This window comes from Macrobrachium rosenbergii, chromosome 2 (genome assembly GCF_040412425.1).
Source record: "Macrobrachium rosenbergii isolate ZJJX-2024 chromosome 2, ASM4041242v1, whole genome shotgun sequence".
In the NCBI taxonomy this organism is placed as follows: Eukaryota; Metazoa; Arthropoda; class Malacostraca; order Decapoda; family Palaemonidae; genus Macrobrachium; species Macrobrachium rosenbergii.
Window position 1 is genome coordinate 92,469,421 of NC_089742.1, and position 16,363 is coordinate 92,485,783.

The 16,363-nt window shown below is 41.4% G+C and overlaps 1 protein-coding gene across 1 annotated transcript in view; it reads left to right on the forward strand.

Moving 5' to 3' along the window:
- hiw (highwire) overlaps positions 1 to 16,363 on the forward strand; it is a 1,788,684-nt gene that overhangs the window by 926,948 nt on the left and 845,373 nt on the right. Inside the window, 2 exon segments of the mRNA XM_067112237.1 lie at positions 11,197 to 11,421; positions 11,537 to 11,728. Coding sequence (XP_066968338.1) covers positions 11,197 to 11,421; positions 11,537 to 11,728 — 417 coding nt within the window.

A 16,363-nucleotide genomic window follows, 5' to 3' on the forward strand; every position in this document is an offset into this window, starting at 1 on the left:
AAGAGAGGTGGGTCACCGGGTGACACAGGTCTCTCCCCAGAAATAGATTTTTCCTTTGTCAAAATCCTTTTTCTGGGTTTTCCGACCTGTGTCACCCGGTGAAATAATAACAGAGAAACAAAATACCATCCTGAAAAACTAAAGAAACTTGTAATGGAAAGAAATAAAACTATAATTCCACAAGAACTTTAATTATTCAAGTAGCAAAATAGATATGCCAATACATAAACTATAGTAAGGTGGGGGACTATGTCCCGCAAGACAAGAAAACAAAAAGACATAAAACGTACTTAAAAGTTACAAACAGGGGACAATTACAAAAATTGCAACATGGTCAGGAGACAGGCTGTGAAGTATGCCTGACCCGGAGGTGATGGAAAGGGAATAAGTGAGGCAGGTAGGAGGGAGGAAAGTGACTGAATATAAAGAAAAGGAGTTAAATAGAGGAAGGAACAATGCTTCCTGCCGCCACTGTGGTGAATTTTAGAGCTTCTAGGGATTTCAAATAGTGGCGTTTGAAAACCAGGGGAGACTTCCACCCTGTATATTTTGTAAGATCCTCAAAATTCATGTGATGGAAATAATTAGTGGAGGTGGCCACCGCTCTAATGTCATGAACCTTGGAACTGAGTCTGGGTTTGTTTGTTTAATAAAATATAAGATCTGTTGTCTGATGGCCTTCATAGAAATAGTTCCTCCACCTTCCCTTATAAACAGAGGCCCCGAAGTTATTTGCGAGGGTCTGTCTAAATAAGCCTTTAAAGTAAAGACCGGGCATAAGGATAGGTCTTGTGGGGGGGACGACCTTCCAGGAGACCATCTATCTCGAGGATCTTCATTCTTAGCTAGGAATTTAAGGTGAGGGGCTAGCAACACTTCACCTGATGGAAGGAAATCGATATGATTGGGCTCTCTAGACAGGGCAGACAGCTCGGAAATTCTAGCACCTGAAGCTAAACTAATCAAAAATAAGGTCTTCCTCAATAAACTTTGGAATGAACAAGATTGATTATCAGTTTCTGAGGCTAATTTAAGGACATCATTTAAGAACCAGGAAACCGTGTGTGGACGGGTTACTGGTCTCAAACGGGCAAAGGCTTTAGGGATTGAAGAAAAATAAGAGTCCGTTAAGTTAATATTGAACCCATGTAAAAATATCTTTTTCAAAGCTGATTTGGCTGTAGTAATGGTACTCGAGGCAAGACCTTTTTCAAATAAAGACCTAAAAAATGAAATTGCTAGGTTCGTGGTCATTATGGTTGCTTCAGATTCTTTTAGGAAGAGTGCTAATTTCTTAACTGCTGAGTCATACTGTCGGAGAGTGGATTCCCGTTTGTCTGATTCTAGGAACAAAGTGTTAATAGGGTCAATATTAGCAACTTTCTGAGCTGCAAACTTCATGAAATCCACAAAGCTAGGGCATTCTGAATTCTTGAGGAAGCTGACACAGTCTGAGTTTGTACTATTTGCGTCAGTTTTGGGTTGGGAATTTGTAAACACAGATGCTTCAGCTCTAGAAGAAGCGGAAACCAGTTGCTCTTCAGCCAATTGGGAGCCACCAGAGCTACCTGGCCCTTGAATGTCCTGAGCTTGTGAAGGACTTTCAGTAACAGGTTTACTGGAGGAAACAGATAGATCCTCCGCCACTTGTTCCAATCTATTGACATTGCATCTGTGGAGTGTGCTAGAGGGTCCAGGTTGGGAGCCACATAACAGGGAAGTTTGTGGTTGCATTCTGTTGCAAAGAGATCTACTTCGAGACCCGGAACTTGACTGCAAATCCAATTGAATGAAGTTTTGTCCAGGGACCATTCCGACTCCAGCGGAGTTGTCCTGGATAGGGAATCTGCAGTGACATTCCGGACTCCTGCTAGATGAGTAGCAGACAGATGCCACCGGTGTTTGTTTGCTAAGGAAAATATTGCTATCATAACCTGGTTGATCCGGCTCGACTTGGAACCCCCTCTGTTTATACAATGTACCACCACTGCACTGTCCAAGACCAGTCTTATATGGATCAGACTGTTTGGACGTAGCTTCTTCAAGGTTAGAAAGACTGCCATAGCTTCCAGGACATTGATATGGAACTGGCGGAACACTGGACCAAGTCCCCTGAACTTTCTTGTGTTGAGAGTATCGTCCCCACCCGCTTAGAGAAGCGTCGGTGTGAATCACTAGTGCCAGAGGGGGAAATTGAAGTGGTACTGAATTCGATAAGCTCTTGACTGTTGTCCAAGGCCGGAATCTCTTTTTCAAAATTGGCAGAATTAGAGACACCTTGTCTCTGAACCTGACGTTGGCTTGGCTCCGCCATACCCTGTTTATATCCTTCAGTTTGGATTTCAGTAGAAGATCCATTACCGAAGCGAACTGAAGAGAACCTAAGACTCTTTCTTGGGAGTGCAGCGGAAGCTTTCTTGTTCCTGAGGAACTGTCTGGTTGCCTTGGCTATTTCTCTCCGTTTGGCCGGCGGAAGAGATAGTTTGTGTGAACGTAAGTCCCACTGGATCCCTAACCATTGAAAGCGACTCTCCGGTATTAGGCGGGATTTCTCCCTGTGTATTTGAAAGCCTAGAGATTCCAGAAAGTCGATTACTATGGCTGTTGCTCTCCGGCATTCGTTGGCGTTGGATGCCCAAATGATCCAATTGTCCAGGTATGCGGCCAGCATGATCCCTTGAGACCGTAGTTGCTGAACTACCGTATCTACCAGTTTGGTGAAGATTCTGGGGCTATGTTGAGACCGAATGGCATGACTCTGAACGAGTATGCTTGATTTCCCAGTCTGAACCCCAGATAAGAGAGAACCTTCTCGCAATAATCGGGACGTGATAATAAGCGTCTGAAAGATCTATAGAGGTGGTTACGGCTCCACGGGGCAGTAGGGTCCGAACCTGCGAGATTGTAAGCATTGAAACTTGTCGCATTGAATGTAAGAATTTAGACGGGACAAGTCTAGAATTACTCTTTGTTGACTGGAACCTTTCTTTGGAACACTGAACAGTCTGCCTTGGAATTTCAAGTGTCTCGCTTTCTTTATTGCCCTCTTTTGTAATAGATCTTTCATGAAGTCCTTCAGAGCTTTGGACGGTGATTGATGGAACCTGACTAGGGGGGGAGGACTTCTGCACCAACTCCACCCCAGTCCTTTGGAGACTATGCTCTGGGCCCAGGGACTGAAGTTCCACTGGTCCCGAAAATACAACCTCCCGCCTACCTGAGATATCTCACTGGGCGGAGATGGTCTCTACCTCCTCTGGAGCCTCTGCCTCCCCTTCCTCGGAAGGAGGAGCGAGGTGCTCCCCTGCCTCTGTAGTATCCTCTGGCCCTAGTTCCCCTTGCATTCTGGATAGACCGAATGCCCCTGGCTTTCATATGAAGCATTGAAAGCCGGGGAAGATACATACGAGGGGGCAGCGAGAGACTGAGGAGCTGGCTGAACCAGTACATATTGAGGCTGAGGCTGAGTGTGCGAGGTTGAAGGCTGGCCGGGTGCGGGGACCTGGACAGCCTGCAAGACAGTCTGAGCAGGGAGCCGTTTAAACTTTTTGAACTTCTTACCGGACTTAGGATGGGGTCCGGCGGGCTCCGTTTGCTTACGCTTGTAGGGCAGGCCCCAACGGGAGCGGAGACTGATTGGCCCTAGTTGCTTGAGCTAGGACCGCATCAACCTCTTCTTGAGGGAAGAGATTAGCTCCCCAAATGGAGCTCTTCATAAGCCTGTTAGGCTCATGACGGATGGAAGCTGCCGAAAAGATGTGCTTCCGGCAGTTCATCCGGGCCGTGATGAAGTCGTAAAGGTCCTGTTGAAAACTCGCCAAGAGAGATTTCGTCAGGACCTGAAATAAAGTGTCTTCGCTGTAGACCACTGACGTTGCCTCCGCCAAAGTCAGAGAGTTTAAGGACCTGCTAAGCCTGTCCTTAGTCTCAGCTTCAGCCTTCAGGAGCGAATCCGGGATCTTAGGGAGTTGCTCGCTGGACAAATTAGAGGTGCAGTCAGGGTCGAGCCGAGTCACTGTGAAAGTGGCCGGGGCTCCTTCCCAAAACTCAGAATCTCCGGGGAAGACGAGAGGTGGGATCTGTCTCCCGGAGATGAGGAAGGGGTTTACCCTCCATGCACGCTTGGCTAGTGAGGGAAGCCACTTTTGAAGTGCAAGGGGTAGGGAGAATTTCTCCCAAAGAGAACATTGTAAAGGCACCCTTGGCCGGGGTGAGTTTGGTGTTCTCTGCCTGCCACTCCGTTATTGTTCGAAGCAGAGATGACTGAGCTTGGTCCCTCGGGAAGATGACCGTCTCCTTTGGGACCTTGTCGGAATGGATCCACGCCTCCTCTGTAAGCCTGGCAAAACCGGGATGAGGAGGTTCCAGACCGGGAGGGAAGAATTCAAGTTCCTCCAGCCTGCGAGTGCCTAGGCCCTCAATTGTCAGGGTACCTTCATGCTGAGGAGCATAAAGGGTCAGTCGCCAAGGGTTCCCCTTATCGAAGGGAGGAAGGCTGGAGGTGTCCAGGACTGAGAAGGGTCTGGCGGCCGCTCCGCCGCTCATGAACCCCGAGATTAAGTTCCCTTGGGACTTAACCTGCTGCGACAGGGAAAGCACGGAAGCATTAGGTGATGAAAGCTGAGAGGAGAGTTGCGACAGCTTGTCGTCAACTCTCTTGTCGAGCTTCTGCATAAGAAGCTCGGCAAATGTTTCTGCATCAAAGGAAGGAGGGGGTGGAACCTCCTTGCTTTGTTTTGTCCGTGAACCCTTACCAGAAGTAGAGGCCTTGCTCGTGGACGGCACAGGACTAGGAGCCTGTGACACCTTCGAGGGAACCCCGGAGCGGACTTTCTGGGTTTTTAAGGTCTTTTTCTTGATAGATTTGACCTTAGGGACGGTAGACCTTGCACCGTCCATAAGGCAAGAGGATTTCACGAATCCCCTGAAAGAGGAAGCAGAAGAAGAAGGAGAGCTAAACAGATATTCACCTGCCTCACTTACCCCCTTACCTACTTGGAGATCCAGGTCCACGTTCATGGGCTCCAAGTTCAAATTAAGGGCCGCAACGTCTTTGGTGACCTCTCCGCATGTGGCTGCTTCTTCCTGGGAGGGTTGAGTCATTTCCCAGATCCCAGCGATCAAAGGGGCGGCTACCTCATCCGCAACTGACGCTGAGATCCAGGCGCCGGGGAAGAGAACTCTGCAGATATCCTTGGAAAGAACGTAGGGTTTCCCTGCCCCGACGTTCCTCCCGAAGCCGCTGACCCAGGACTTAAGGGTCAAAAGCGAAGAGTCACGAGAGCTGCGGTCAATCTGAAAGAAGGAGAATGTCAACTAACCAAATCTCCTAGAAGACTAATATCTTCCAATTATCCATAAGAGACAAAACTCAAAAGAAAGCATGAATCGGAAAAGGAAAATCTAACTTACCGATTCATCCAGAACCCGCTCATAAAGAGCGTAGCACACCTCACAGCCATCAGGGTGCCAGACGACCAGGTCCCCCACGTGGACGGCGCACCCGGAGTGGGACCTGCAGACCTCATGTCCGCTCGCCTGCTGGAGGACTGCTGTGCACCCCTGCTCCTGACAACGAACCATCTGTAGATGGACAAGTACATAAGTATGCTGATAAGGCCGCCGGAGTAGGGTGCCGGAGCAGCGTCTTAGGATAATAGATTAACTGGGCATGTAAAAGGACCAGATAGACCCCACCGGAACATACCGGAATGATAAGAGGTCTACTAGACCATACATGATCAATAAAACAATACAAAACAAAGGGACCGCCGGAGTTAATCCGGAGAAACAGGGAGGTCCTGTTAAAAACATGCGTCAACAAAATTAAAAACAAAAATACATATACAGTGAAAGGTTAACTTATGATTAAGCGGTAAAAAGTTTCCGCTTGTAGCCGGGGGAGTCACGTTACCCTGATATAGTGACGGCGGAGGAGGTGTGGTGAGCATCGACCGACCATACACCATACCCACCGGAGTGGTATAAGAAATGAGAGCAACGAGAAAGCCCAACTACTAGCGGAAAATGCAAAATTAGACTAGTCAACGAAAGATAGATACTTGGGAAAGGGACAAGTTCTAAATGAATAGAACGGAGGATAATGTCAGTGACATGTGAAAATGAGGCAGAAGACAGTCAGGTGGAAAACTCTAACTGGCTACATGCACAAAAATTTTCCCGCGAGGCGACGGTCTACGAGAACGACACCCTGGCTGGGGAAAACAACACACTGACGCTAGGGAAGGGAGGGGGACAGGCCAAGGGAGGGACCAGTAGAGACGGCCAGGGGGTGAGTGAGCACTCCCCGTACATCATGAGTCCCACCCCTTCTCTCTCCCGAGAGGTCGAACATGTACGAACGACTAACCGAGAGAAGAGAGGATAGCGGACCCTCAAAGGCCAAAGTGCGCAAGGAAAGGTAAAAAGGGATGGTGGCCAGGAGTGGGGAGGCACCCCCGGACACCACACAAGTTCTCGACAGGGTGCTGACCGGGTAAGGTCGGAAATCCTGTGTAGAGAGAACAGGGGGGAACCAATCAATGCGGAGGAAGGGGTGTAGGCTATTAACGTAAGGATCAGGGCAAAAGCTCTCAAACCTTGGTAAGTTAACAAAATATGTGAAAACGAACCAAGGGGAAAAGAGCAGGGAGGCAGGGGAAGGTGGTAGGAGAGGGGGATACACATGAAGCTGGAGACTGTCCCGAAGGTGCGGTCCGGACAAGGGTAGGCTACGTAAGAGACCCTCGCTATTCCAGCTTAACCTTACTAGGACTCAGTAGCCCAAACGGAAAGGCCGAAATAGGGAGAGGGAGGAAACGTAGGCCAAACACCTCCAACCGAACAACAACCAAAGAGAAGCGCCAACCATGAGGCCCTCCTACACACCTAACCTTCTCTTCCAAGGTTAGCCTAACCCTAGGCTAACCTAACACAGCCGCCCAGCGGTCAGGGAGGTAGCTCAGGAGGGAAACGGTATCTAACAGACTAGCCTAAATAGTTAACGTCACTAAGGTGTAAAAGAAATAAATCAAATAATAAAAGACACATGTAGAAGGGAGAACCAAACCCAACGCGATATGAGCGCGGAGGGAAAATGGCCGACCTTCACTAAAAATAAACAATGAACATAATCTGTAAATATCTAAAGCATCCGTGCGCAAGGCATAAAATAAACCAAATAAGCATAGCTGTACCGTCTCAAATAATAAACCCACGAGCTGGAGGAGGTGAGGGTCCAAAATAAAATCCATATAAAACTGGTTAAAGAGCGGATAGGCCCGAGGGGGAAATTCGTAGCCTAAGCGACAAGGACCCGCACATCCCCAGGGAAGGGTAACAGAATTAAATAATGAATTAAGCCACTATGAATATGCTGGATAAACATAAGGCACAAAAAACATAAATAAAAGGCAGGGGAGCGAAGCCCCGATAAAAACCCCGTACCGAGACTGAAGGTCACATGAGGCCGGGAGGAAGGTGGTCGAGGCGGGCGTTATAAATCCCCCTAATTACAAAATTAGAGGGAAATAAGCAGCCTCAACCGCCTAAAATAAAATACAGAGATGGTACTCAACTTAGGAGTTGAAGAATCTTGAGATGAAGCCATAATATCCAAAATTAAGGCACAAAATAAGCGCACAAGGAAAGATTTCCACAAGAAGCGATGCGTGCTAAAAATGGAATGTAGGTGGTGCTGGTGTGTTGTCGGTCCGCGAGTGGTGCAGGCGTTATATCAGCACCTCACTCGGTAGGACTTTTGACATCGGGAATGTCTACAGGGCGGAGACCTGTGATTGTGACATCTCACCCTTTCACATACATGACTCCATTTCATGGAGCTCGCACTGGGGGTAGTAACTCCAGCTTGACATTTAGCTTTTCTCTGGTATATTTAGCAATAGATTCACCTAGAAATAAGTGCTGAATGGTTATTTCACCGGGTGACACAGGTCGGGAAACCCAGAAAATAAGTTTTTACCTAATAATAAGTACTAATTTTCAAATATTAAGGTTAATAAGATTAAATAATAATGGTAATAATAATGCAGGTTGACCATCACTAATCTGGCAATCAGTAGTCGGGAACAATCAGTAATCCGGCACAAATTTCGGCTAGAGTTATTTCTAATGTTTCCGCACTAATTTTCAAATTTCCCGGGTCGCTGCGCTAACTCGCTCGCCGGCCGCTTCGATTTGGTGGCGCTGTGTGCTGCATCGACAAACTGGAGGTGTTTGTAAATGCAAGCATGCTTTTGCTGTTCCATTTTTTACATTTATTATTGTCTTTAGGCCTATGCTAAGGTATATTGTATAGGCTAAATATATGGTAGCGTAGCCTACATTGTACTGAACTCTATTCACATATTAACAGCATTATACAAACATCAACATAACGAATGTGCATCTTTTTCATGGATCTTTTAAAAAGTTATGCTTTACTACTGAATTGTATCCAATTGCGTATATTCTCATATTGCTTTTGTATTATAAATTGCGATCAATGTTTTGTTTTGGAATCGATAACGCGGTGTTTATTTCGCCGCATTTAACTCAGTTCAGTGCGCTTTTCTAGCTTCTAGTAAGCGTAAATGAATATAGATACTTTATTTATTTGGAACAAGGATATTTTTCGTCATACGAAGTGTTTTTAAGTCGAAATATAATTAAATACGTCTCGTTGTGAAATTAATTTAGCTATTTTTTTCGTTAATATATGACGTTCGTGGGAATCGTGGCTGGCCGTTTTGGGGGCATGTTTGTTTTGTGTAAAAAAAATCAAGATGCCGTTCGCTATTTTCCCTTGATTTCATCATAATACGAGCTTTACGTATTTATCTTTTATTGGTGTGAAGACAGCAGTAATTTGTATTCTTTCATGCCCAGTAGTTTTAAAATACATTCTCTCCAATTTTATTTACGGTCGAGTTTCATCCATGTTGCCGATGCATGATAATTTATAGTCATTAGCAGCTTGAACATTGTTTTCTCAGCTTCAGCTACAACTTGCAGCTTAAAGTTACTGTAGCAGTATATTTCCTTGCCGATCTTTTCTCCAAAGCGAATAAGGGTACTGTATAGTGTAAAAAATATATCAGTCCTATTGTACAGTACTTAACGTCATTTGTAACATAACGACAGTAATTGTTTGACCGTACGATGGTTGAAATACAAGCAAAACAGTTGTTATCCGATACGATTAGTAGCAAAACAACAGTTTCCCGTTCGATTGTTTATGGCTGTACGCATTTACACAAGAGTATAACATTACTTACAATACTTTTATCATTCTCTTTTACTTTTTTAACTAGCAGATGGAATAAAGAGATGGAGGAAAAGAAGATGGTCTCTCTCGCTGCCTGCGCCTGTGCGAAATCTAAAAATATTTCCTAAATATTTTCGTATCGGTATTAATTGCTAACCCCATCGTAAACTCGAAATATTGTAATTCGAGCACTAACTGTATTTGATAATTGTCTTTTCTTTATTAACCAACTTGTACTGATTTATGGGATATTTTAATTCTGAGATGAGGTGCTTAGCTGCCGGGTTTCGTGTATTCTAGCCTAATAAATGGCTAATCCGGCAAAGTGGCTAATGGCACCCTCCAGGTCCCAATGACGCCGGGTTAGTAATGGTCAACCTGTAATAATAATAATAATAATAATAATAATAATAATAATATAACTGTAAATACAAAATTCGTATGTGATACATATTTTAAACAAACAAATATCTTTCCCTGTCTTTTGTAAGAAGATCGAAGGCAAAGCTGTCAGACGTGTTGATTTAATATGACAAGAAGGGGGAGTGTTGCCAATTAGCAGGTCAAAGGTTTCTCTCTCTCTCTCTCTCTCTCTCTCTCTCTCTCTCTCTCTCTCTCTCTCTCTCTGCATCTGTAATAATTCATAAAAAATTTCACTCTCCTAAGTAAGGACAACTGTTATGTCTCTCTCTCTCTCTCTCTCGTTCGTAGTTAGTGCAACCTATGTATTACTGTTTCTGTGTGTGTTTTTAACTGTACAGTAGATAATTTTAAATTGATCTAATTTTACCTGTACCATCAACAAACTGTAAATGTGCCCTTCTAAAACATAGAGACATAGGGCATTTCAGAATAAAGAAGTTTTTAAAAACAAGGTTGAGAAGACTTCTAAAATTTGATAGGTGGAATGGGGAGAGTGAGAAATAGTATACTAATCTTCACACTCTCCTATATTCTTATGTTAACCATTTATTTCTTTTTTTTAAGGGTAATGTATTAAGCTAAATTTTAAATGAAATTACAGTAACTTTAATTTCATTTAAAAGTTAGTTTAATACCGAATTTCCATGTTTTGATATCTAACTTAAGAATAACTTATCTCCTCTCTCTCATGTTATTCTCTCTGTCTCTGTAATAATAATTAATAAATAATTTAACTTGATATTTCAATTGAGGACAGTCTCTCTCTCTCTCTCTCTCCAAATTGATCTAATTTTACCTGTACCATGTACGAAGTGTAAATGCGCTAGTGTGGCAAATACGTTCTAAAACAGAGAGACATAATAACTAAGAGTTGTATTAATCCAAATAAAAAACATTGTTTGTTCATGAAAAAGCATTTCAGAATAAAGAGGAAAGATGTAGAGTAAAGAAGTTATTAAAAAGAGGCTGAGAAGACTTCTAAAAATAGATCGGTCGGAAGGGAAGAGAGACAGAAATTCACTTGCAGCTCTCTATTTTTATGTCAGCCATTTATTTCTTCTTTTAAGGGTAATGTATTAAGCTAACTTTTAAATGAAATTACAGTAACTTTAATTTCATTTAAAAGTTAACTTAGTAATTTGGGAGCATGATTAGGGTCATATTTAGTGTTTAAACTTTAGAAATAATAATTTATTAGCATTTTTAGAAACCGTGCCAAACTTGAGCGAAAATTCGCCTTGCATGATGGGTTCTGGAACCTAACCTCGCATAAGTTCAGTGTATGACTGTCTTACTTTGTTCACATCTTTTAATTTTGGATGACAGAGAACTATCAGGTAAGAGATACAAAATCAGAAAAGTTAAAATCTCTGTATTGTCATAACTTGTTGCCAGTTGGATGTGATACACTGTTTTAGTGTTTAAGGTGAATCTGTCAACATGTGCTGTAAAATTTAAGGATGAAGACACTTATATAGTTCACTTCATTTTCATGTATACTTCAACAGGGCATAGAGGAAAGTCATGATAGTGATCGGTTACTGAGTGCTGTCTTAGCATCATTGTGTTCGCCAACTGTGAAGCTCAGAGCAACTTTCCCAATTTTATCTGAGTCTGATGCAGAAGTAACACACCGACCATCACCAGCCGATAATGCAGCCCTTTCAACTTTACAACCTGGAGATCTGTATCGCTATCCCCTTTTAGTGGAACACATGACATGTAAAACTCATGTAAGTTGATGAAATTTTAAAACTCATTTTGTATATATATGCATTTAGGAATTTGAACTTATGTGGGTGAAGTATTTTGTTATAGCATTTTCATCGGTTTACCTTCATTTCAAAGATCGACAATGGCGGAAGTATGGTTTGGACTTTTCGAGAGGTTCTAGACCGCTTGTTAGGTGTGGTTTGTGGAAGTGTGCGCCAGGCTCTGCGAGGCGAAAGAGTTACGCCCCTTCCTGCTCTCGTACACAACACCTGCCTTTTGTTGGCTGCAACTGTTGCTGAACTCTCTGCAGAGACAAATTCAGTTGAGGTAGGTATTCTTCTCCATGCAGATTTGAGTTATGAGATGTGTAGTCATGTAAAACTTCAAGAAGTTTAAATGTAAACTATGCTTTTACTTGATAGGAGTGTGATTCTGCCAATAGATATAAGTTGAATCGAAACGGTTGAAATTCACGACTTTATAGATTTACTTAAATAAATCTCATACTTATGTATCAAAAGGTTTATTACTTCTTCCAAGAAATGTTTTTTTCTTTATTTGTAGGTCTGCCAGTAGGGTTATAAGCACACTAATGAATGGATTTTTACTAAAACTTGTGTTTAGATTTAGGATTTTTTTTTTATTTATTGCTATTGTCACCATGTATCTTGAGAAAATGGCATCTTCCTTCTGATGTACAAGAAAACGAATAACCCAGGACATTACATTTTTTTAGAATTGCAAATATGTCATTTGGTATTACGACTTAGGGATCACAGCCAGGGATCACAGCCATAACCACAAATGGGTTGTTTAATATGTAAGTGTGCAATTCCACAGATGTTACTGATTATGCCCAACTCATGGCTGATAATCTGCATCTAGGTTCAAACTTATGGAAAAGAATTGTTTGAGAAGTGTTAAAAATCATTCAGAGCCAGGGGTCTTAATTGAATATTAGTTTTTAGTGATCATAAAATTTGTTTACTCACTCTCTCTTTCTGTGAAAAATGTAAACATGATGTGTACTTCATTGTCGTGCTCAGCCCCAGCTGTTTATTTCTAAAGAACAGTTGTTTTATCATCATTATTACTTTTGAATCATTAATAGAAAGCATGATTTAAAATGGACAATTTTATTTGAGCAAGGTCATTTAAAACCAAAAACTAGATTTGTGTTAAGGAGAACATCGGTTGCCATGTAAGATTTGGAAAGAATTTTGGGTTGGCTAGTAACCAAGAATTTTTAGTCAAGTTTAACCAAGAATTTTTAGTCAAGTTCTATAGTCAACTCACTGTATTAATATCCAGGAACCACACCTTTCTTGTGTAACTAATGGAGCTTATTGGTTCATTTTGCATTGATCTTGTATCTTTTTGTTTATTCCCATCACAGTTTACAACCAGGCCTTGTTTTTGTTTAGTATGATAGCATTAAAAATTTGGAACAAAAATATAAATGGTTTTAGGACACAGTGAAGATGTTGAAAATATAAATCATTTACAGAATATTACAAAAAGTTAGAGTCAAGGACTTTTATCTTCCCTAGACTCAGTTTGTATACTTTTAATGCCCAAGAAGTAAGTGTTTCATTATAACCTAACAAACACATGATTCTGATTTGCAAAATTTTAATGGTGTAAACAAATAGGGAAGCTTTTCGCAGAATTTTGAATGATAAATGTTTTGTTATGTAGTTCCAAATCTCCTTGTTTACACCATGTAGGTGCTGCTTTCATTTAAGAAATATGTAGGAAATAACAAAATACACGTCTTAGTTCGTAGAAAATTATGAAATTATATTTGTAAAAGCAGATGGCTTTAGTTTATTTCTTTTGTTTCATGTATGGGTATATTTTCTTTGGTAGTAGTAACACTACCATTATAGTACCTTATTAATTTCTTGCTAAGGAATAGCAAGAGAAACAAAAACAGGCTGACAGATAGACAGAAATAAGGAGTTTCATTGACTTGCCTCAGAGACTTACTAGTTCATCTGAAGATGGACTGGTGAGTCAGAAGTGTTTCAGTCAACCTTCTAATCTATTCTTGAAGTGGACAATAACTGTACTGTTCACAACCATAGCAGGTAGTCTGTTCCTAAATAAGTATGAAGTTCCAAATTGGCTGCTACTGAGCATTTTAAGCTCCTTTTGATACTCATCTAGTGATCTACATGGAAACTAAATATTTCATAGAAGAATTGGGAAGAAAGGTAGGGATGTGGAAGAAGTGAGACAAACAGAGATGGACATAAGAGAAGTGAGACAGACAGGGACAGCACAACCATGAAGCGGTGAGTAAGAGATACATGGACCTGGTAAGAGGCAGTATGATAGAAAAAGCTACGAACTTTGACCAGCCTTTGATCAGAGTGTCTTTTGTGTTCAGTTGCTGAAGATTTCAAGTCAGACCCACAAAAAACAAAAAGAAATTTTTTTTGGATGAAATTAATAATGACACAGGCATCCCACTCCTCCATCTACTTTACTCATCATGTAGTTGTAGTGAGTTAATGTGTCATTTCCTCAGCAGCATTCACTTCAAGGTGTGACATCCCTGTCTACACAAGTTAGGGTACAAGAGAGACTTTAGCTTTGGCAGGCAGCTCTTCTTGGTAGGTGAACCTTCTAAGAGAAGATTGCTTTGGATATAAACCTTGTTCTCCAACCTTAGATTGTGCCATAGCCATTGCACCATGGCCTTCCATGGTCTTGGATTGGAGTCAGGCACTTATCCTCCTTACTTGTTCACTGTCCAGTTTTTTTAAAAGTGTGTAGGACAAGCTGATGGATTATCAGGAAAGCACCTTCTTTACGTAATCATTTCCTTTTGAGCTTTTTTGTATGATTTATAAATCCATCCTGACTGCCCTCCACCAGTTGATGTGGTAAATCTGGCCGGTTTCTATTTTGCCTTTCAAGGTGTTCCAGCTCCACCTTGTCAACATATAAAACATCTGCAAACCAGGAGAAATGAAACAAAGCTGTCCTTTCAGCGCACTCTCATGCCACCAACTAGTGTATTGCTTTGTGTCAAACTACTGACGACAAGGGCTGACAACAAGGTCGTGTGATATACAAAATATTTTACGTATCACACACTGTAACATCCCCCCCCAACCTAAAATATTTGCGAATTAGAATATCACATGTGAAAAATTACAAATTATGCATCTTATAATGATACTGCAAGTGTTACTCAAGTAAGCTATCAAATAGCTTGGACTAGAGAGTCAGTATGAGAATCCATATACTGTAATTTACTCACATAACTGAATTTATAGCGTAACTTAAGGCTTTAGTAAACATATCAGCAACATTATATTCTGTTGGAACGTAGGTCAACTCCAATCTACCACAGTTCACTTCTGACCTTATAAAGTGATGTCCCATCAATGTGCTTGACCTTTGACGACTAACAGGATTCTTGGCTAAGGCTATGGAACCCTGGTTATCACTGCACATTGTAAACTGTTTGAACTCAACATTTGCTGCTATATCAGTAACAACTGAAGTAAGAAAATTCTTTCCTGGGCAGTTGGAGCTAGGGTCATATACTCAGTTTCACATGATGACAATGCAACAATTGGTTGCTTCCTATTGTTCCAAGTAACCATTCCCGAGCCTTCACCTAATCTGAAACAATATCCTGTTAGTATACTCTGATGATCATCTTATGAGGCCCAGTCTGCATCAGCTAAACCATATAATCTCAAACCATCCTCTGTGCTGTGAAAACATAACTCATCATCTAATGTACTTTGAATATACAGTCTCTCAAAATATGTTTTAACAGCTACATGATGTTCAGCACTTGATTTAAGTACTATGACCATTTCATAACAGTCCAACTAATCAGGTCTAGTACATGTCATTGCATAGACTAAACTACCAATCATTTCTCTGTATTTTAAAACATCAAGGACTTCAGAATTAAGGGAAAAATTCAACTTAAGACCACAAGTCGTAGCTCTTGGCTTACGGTTTTCCATTTGGAATATATGGAGAATCTTTTTGAGATAATGACCTTGATTCCTTTTCACAGTATCATTTTCAAATTTGAACTCTATACCTAGAAAGTAAGATATCTCTAAGTCTGACAGTTTGAACCTTGTTTGTAGTTTTTTTACTTCATTTGATAAACACAAGTCACTTGACGCGATAATAATGTCATCAACCCAGACGTTTAAATATCATAGAACTTTCTGTTTCTAGAATATACACAATAATCTGAACAAGACTGAACAAATCCTAAATTGACCAAAAAGTCACGCAATGTTCCAATTACGGCCACTTTGTTTCAACCCATACAAGGATTTTTTTTTAATTTCCACACAAAATTTTCACCACCAACATTGAAACTTTCAGGCTGTTCTACAAAGATTTCGCAGTCAACAGTCGCATTGAAGTAAATGGTTTTTACGTCTAACAGATAAAGATTCAAACGAAATTGGTGTGCCAGTTACATAATTACTCCTAGTGAGGTCATCCTGGCAGTAGGAGCAAAAGTTCTTGGTAATCAATTCCTTCCGTTTGACTATAACCTTTCGCAACATAACGAACCTTGTATCGAGTACACCCATCAGGTCCTCCCTTGAGTGCTTACACCCAACAACCCCTGATTATTCTCCTATTTTCCAGAGATGTAATCACTTCAAATGTCTCGTTATCCTTCAAAGATGATAACTGTCTTCCATTACTTTTTACCATATTTGTGAGTCCGGTGATGACATGGCCTCTTGATATACTATTGAAATACCTAAAATTATTTTATAGCAATAGACAAACATTTTTGTTTATATTGTCATCAATTACATAATCATCAAAGCATTTTAGCAGCTTTCTTTCTCTTACAGGATTCCTCTCAATTTCTGGCAACTGTTGAACTTTAGGCTTACAGGATGCTGCATTTTCATCATTACTTTCTACATTATTTTTATGGACTGTGCCACTTTCACA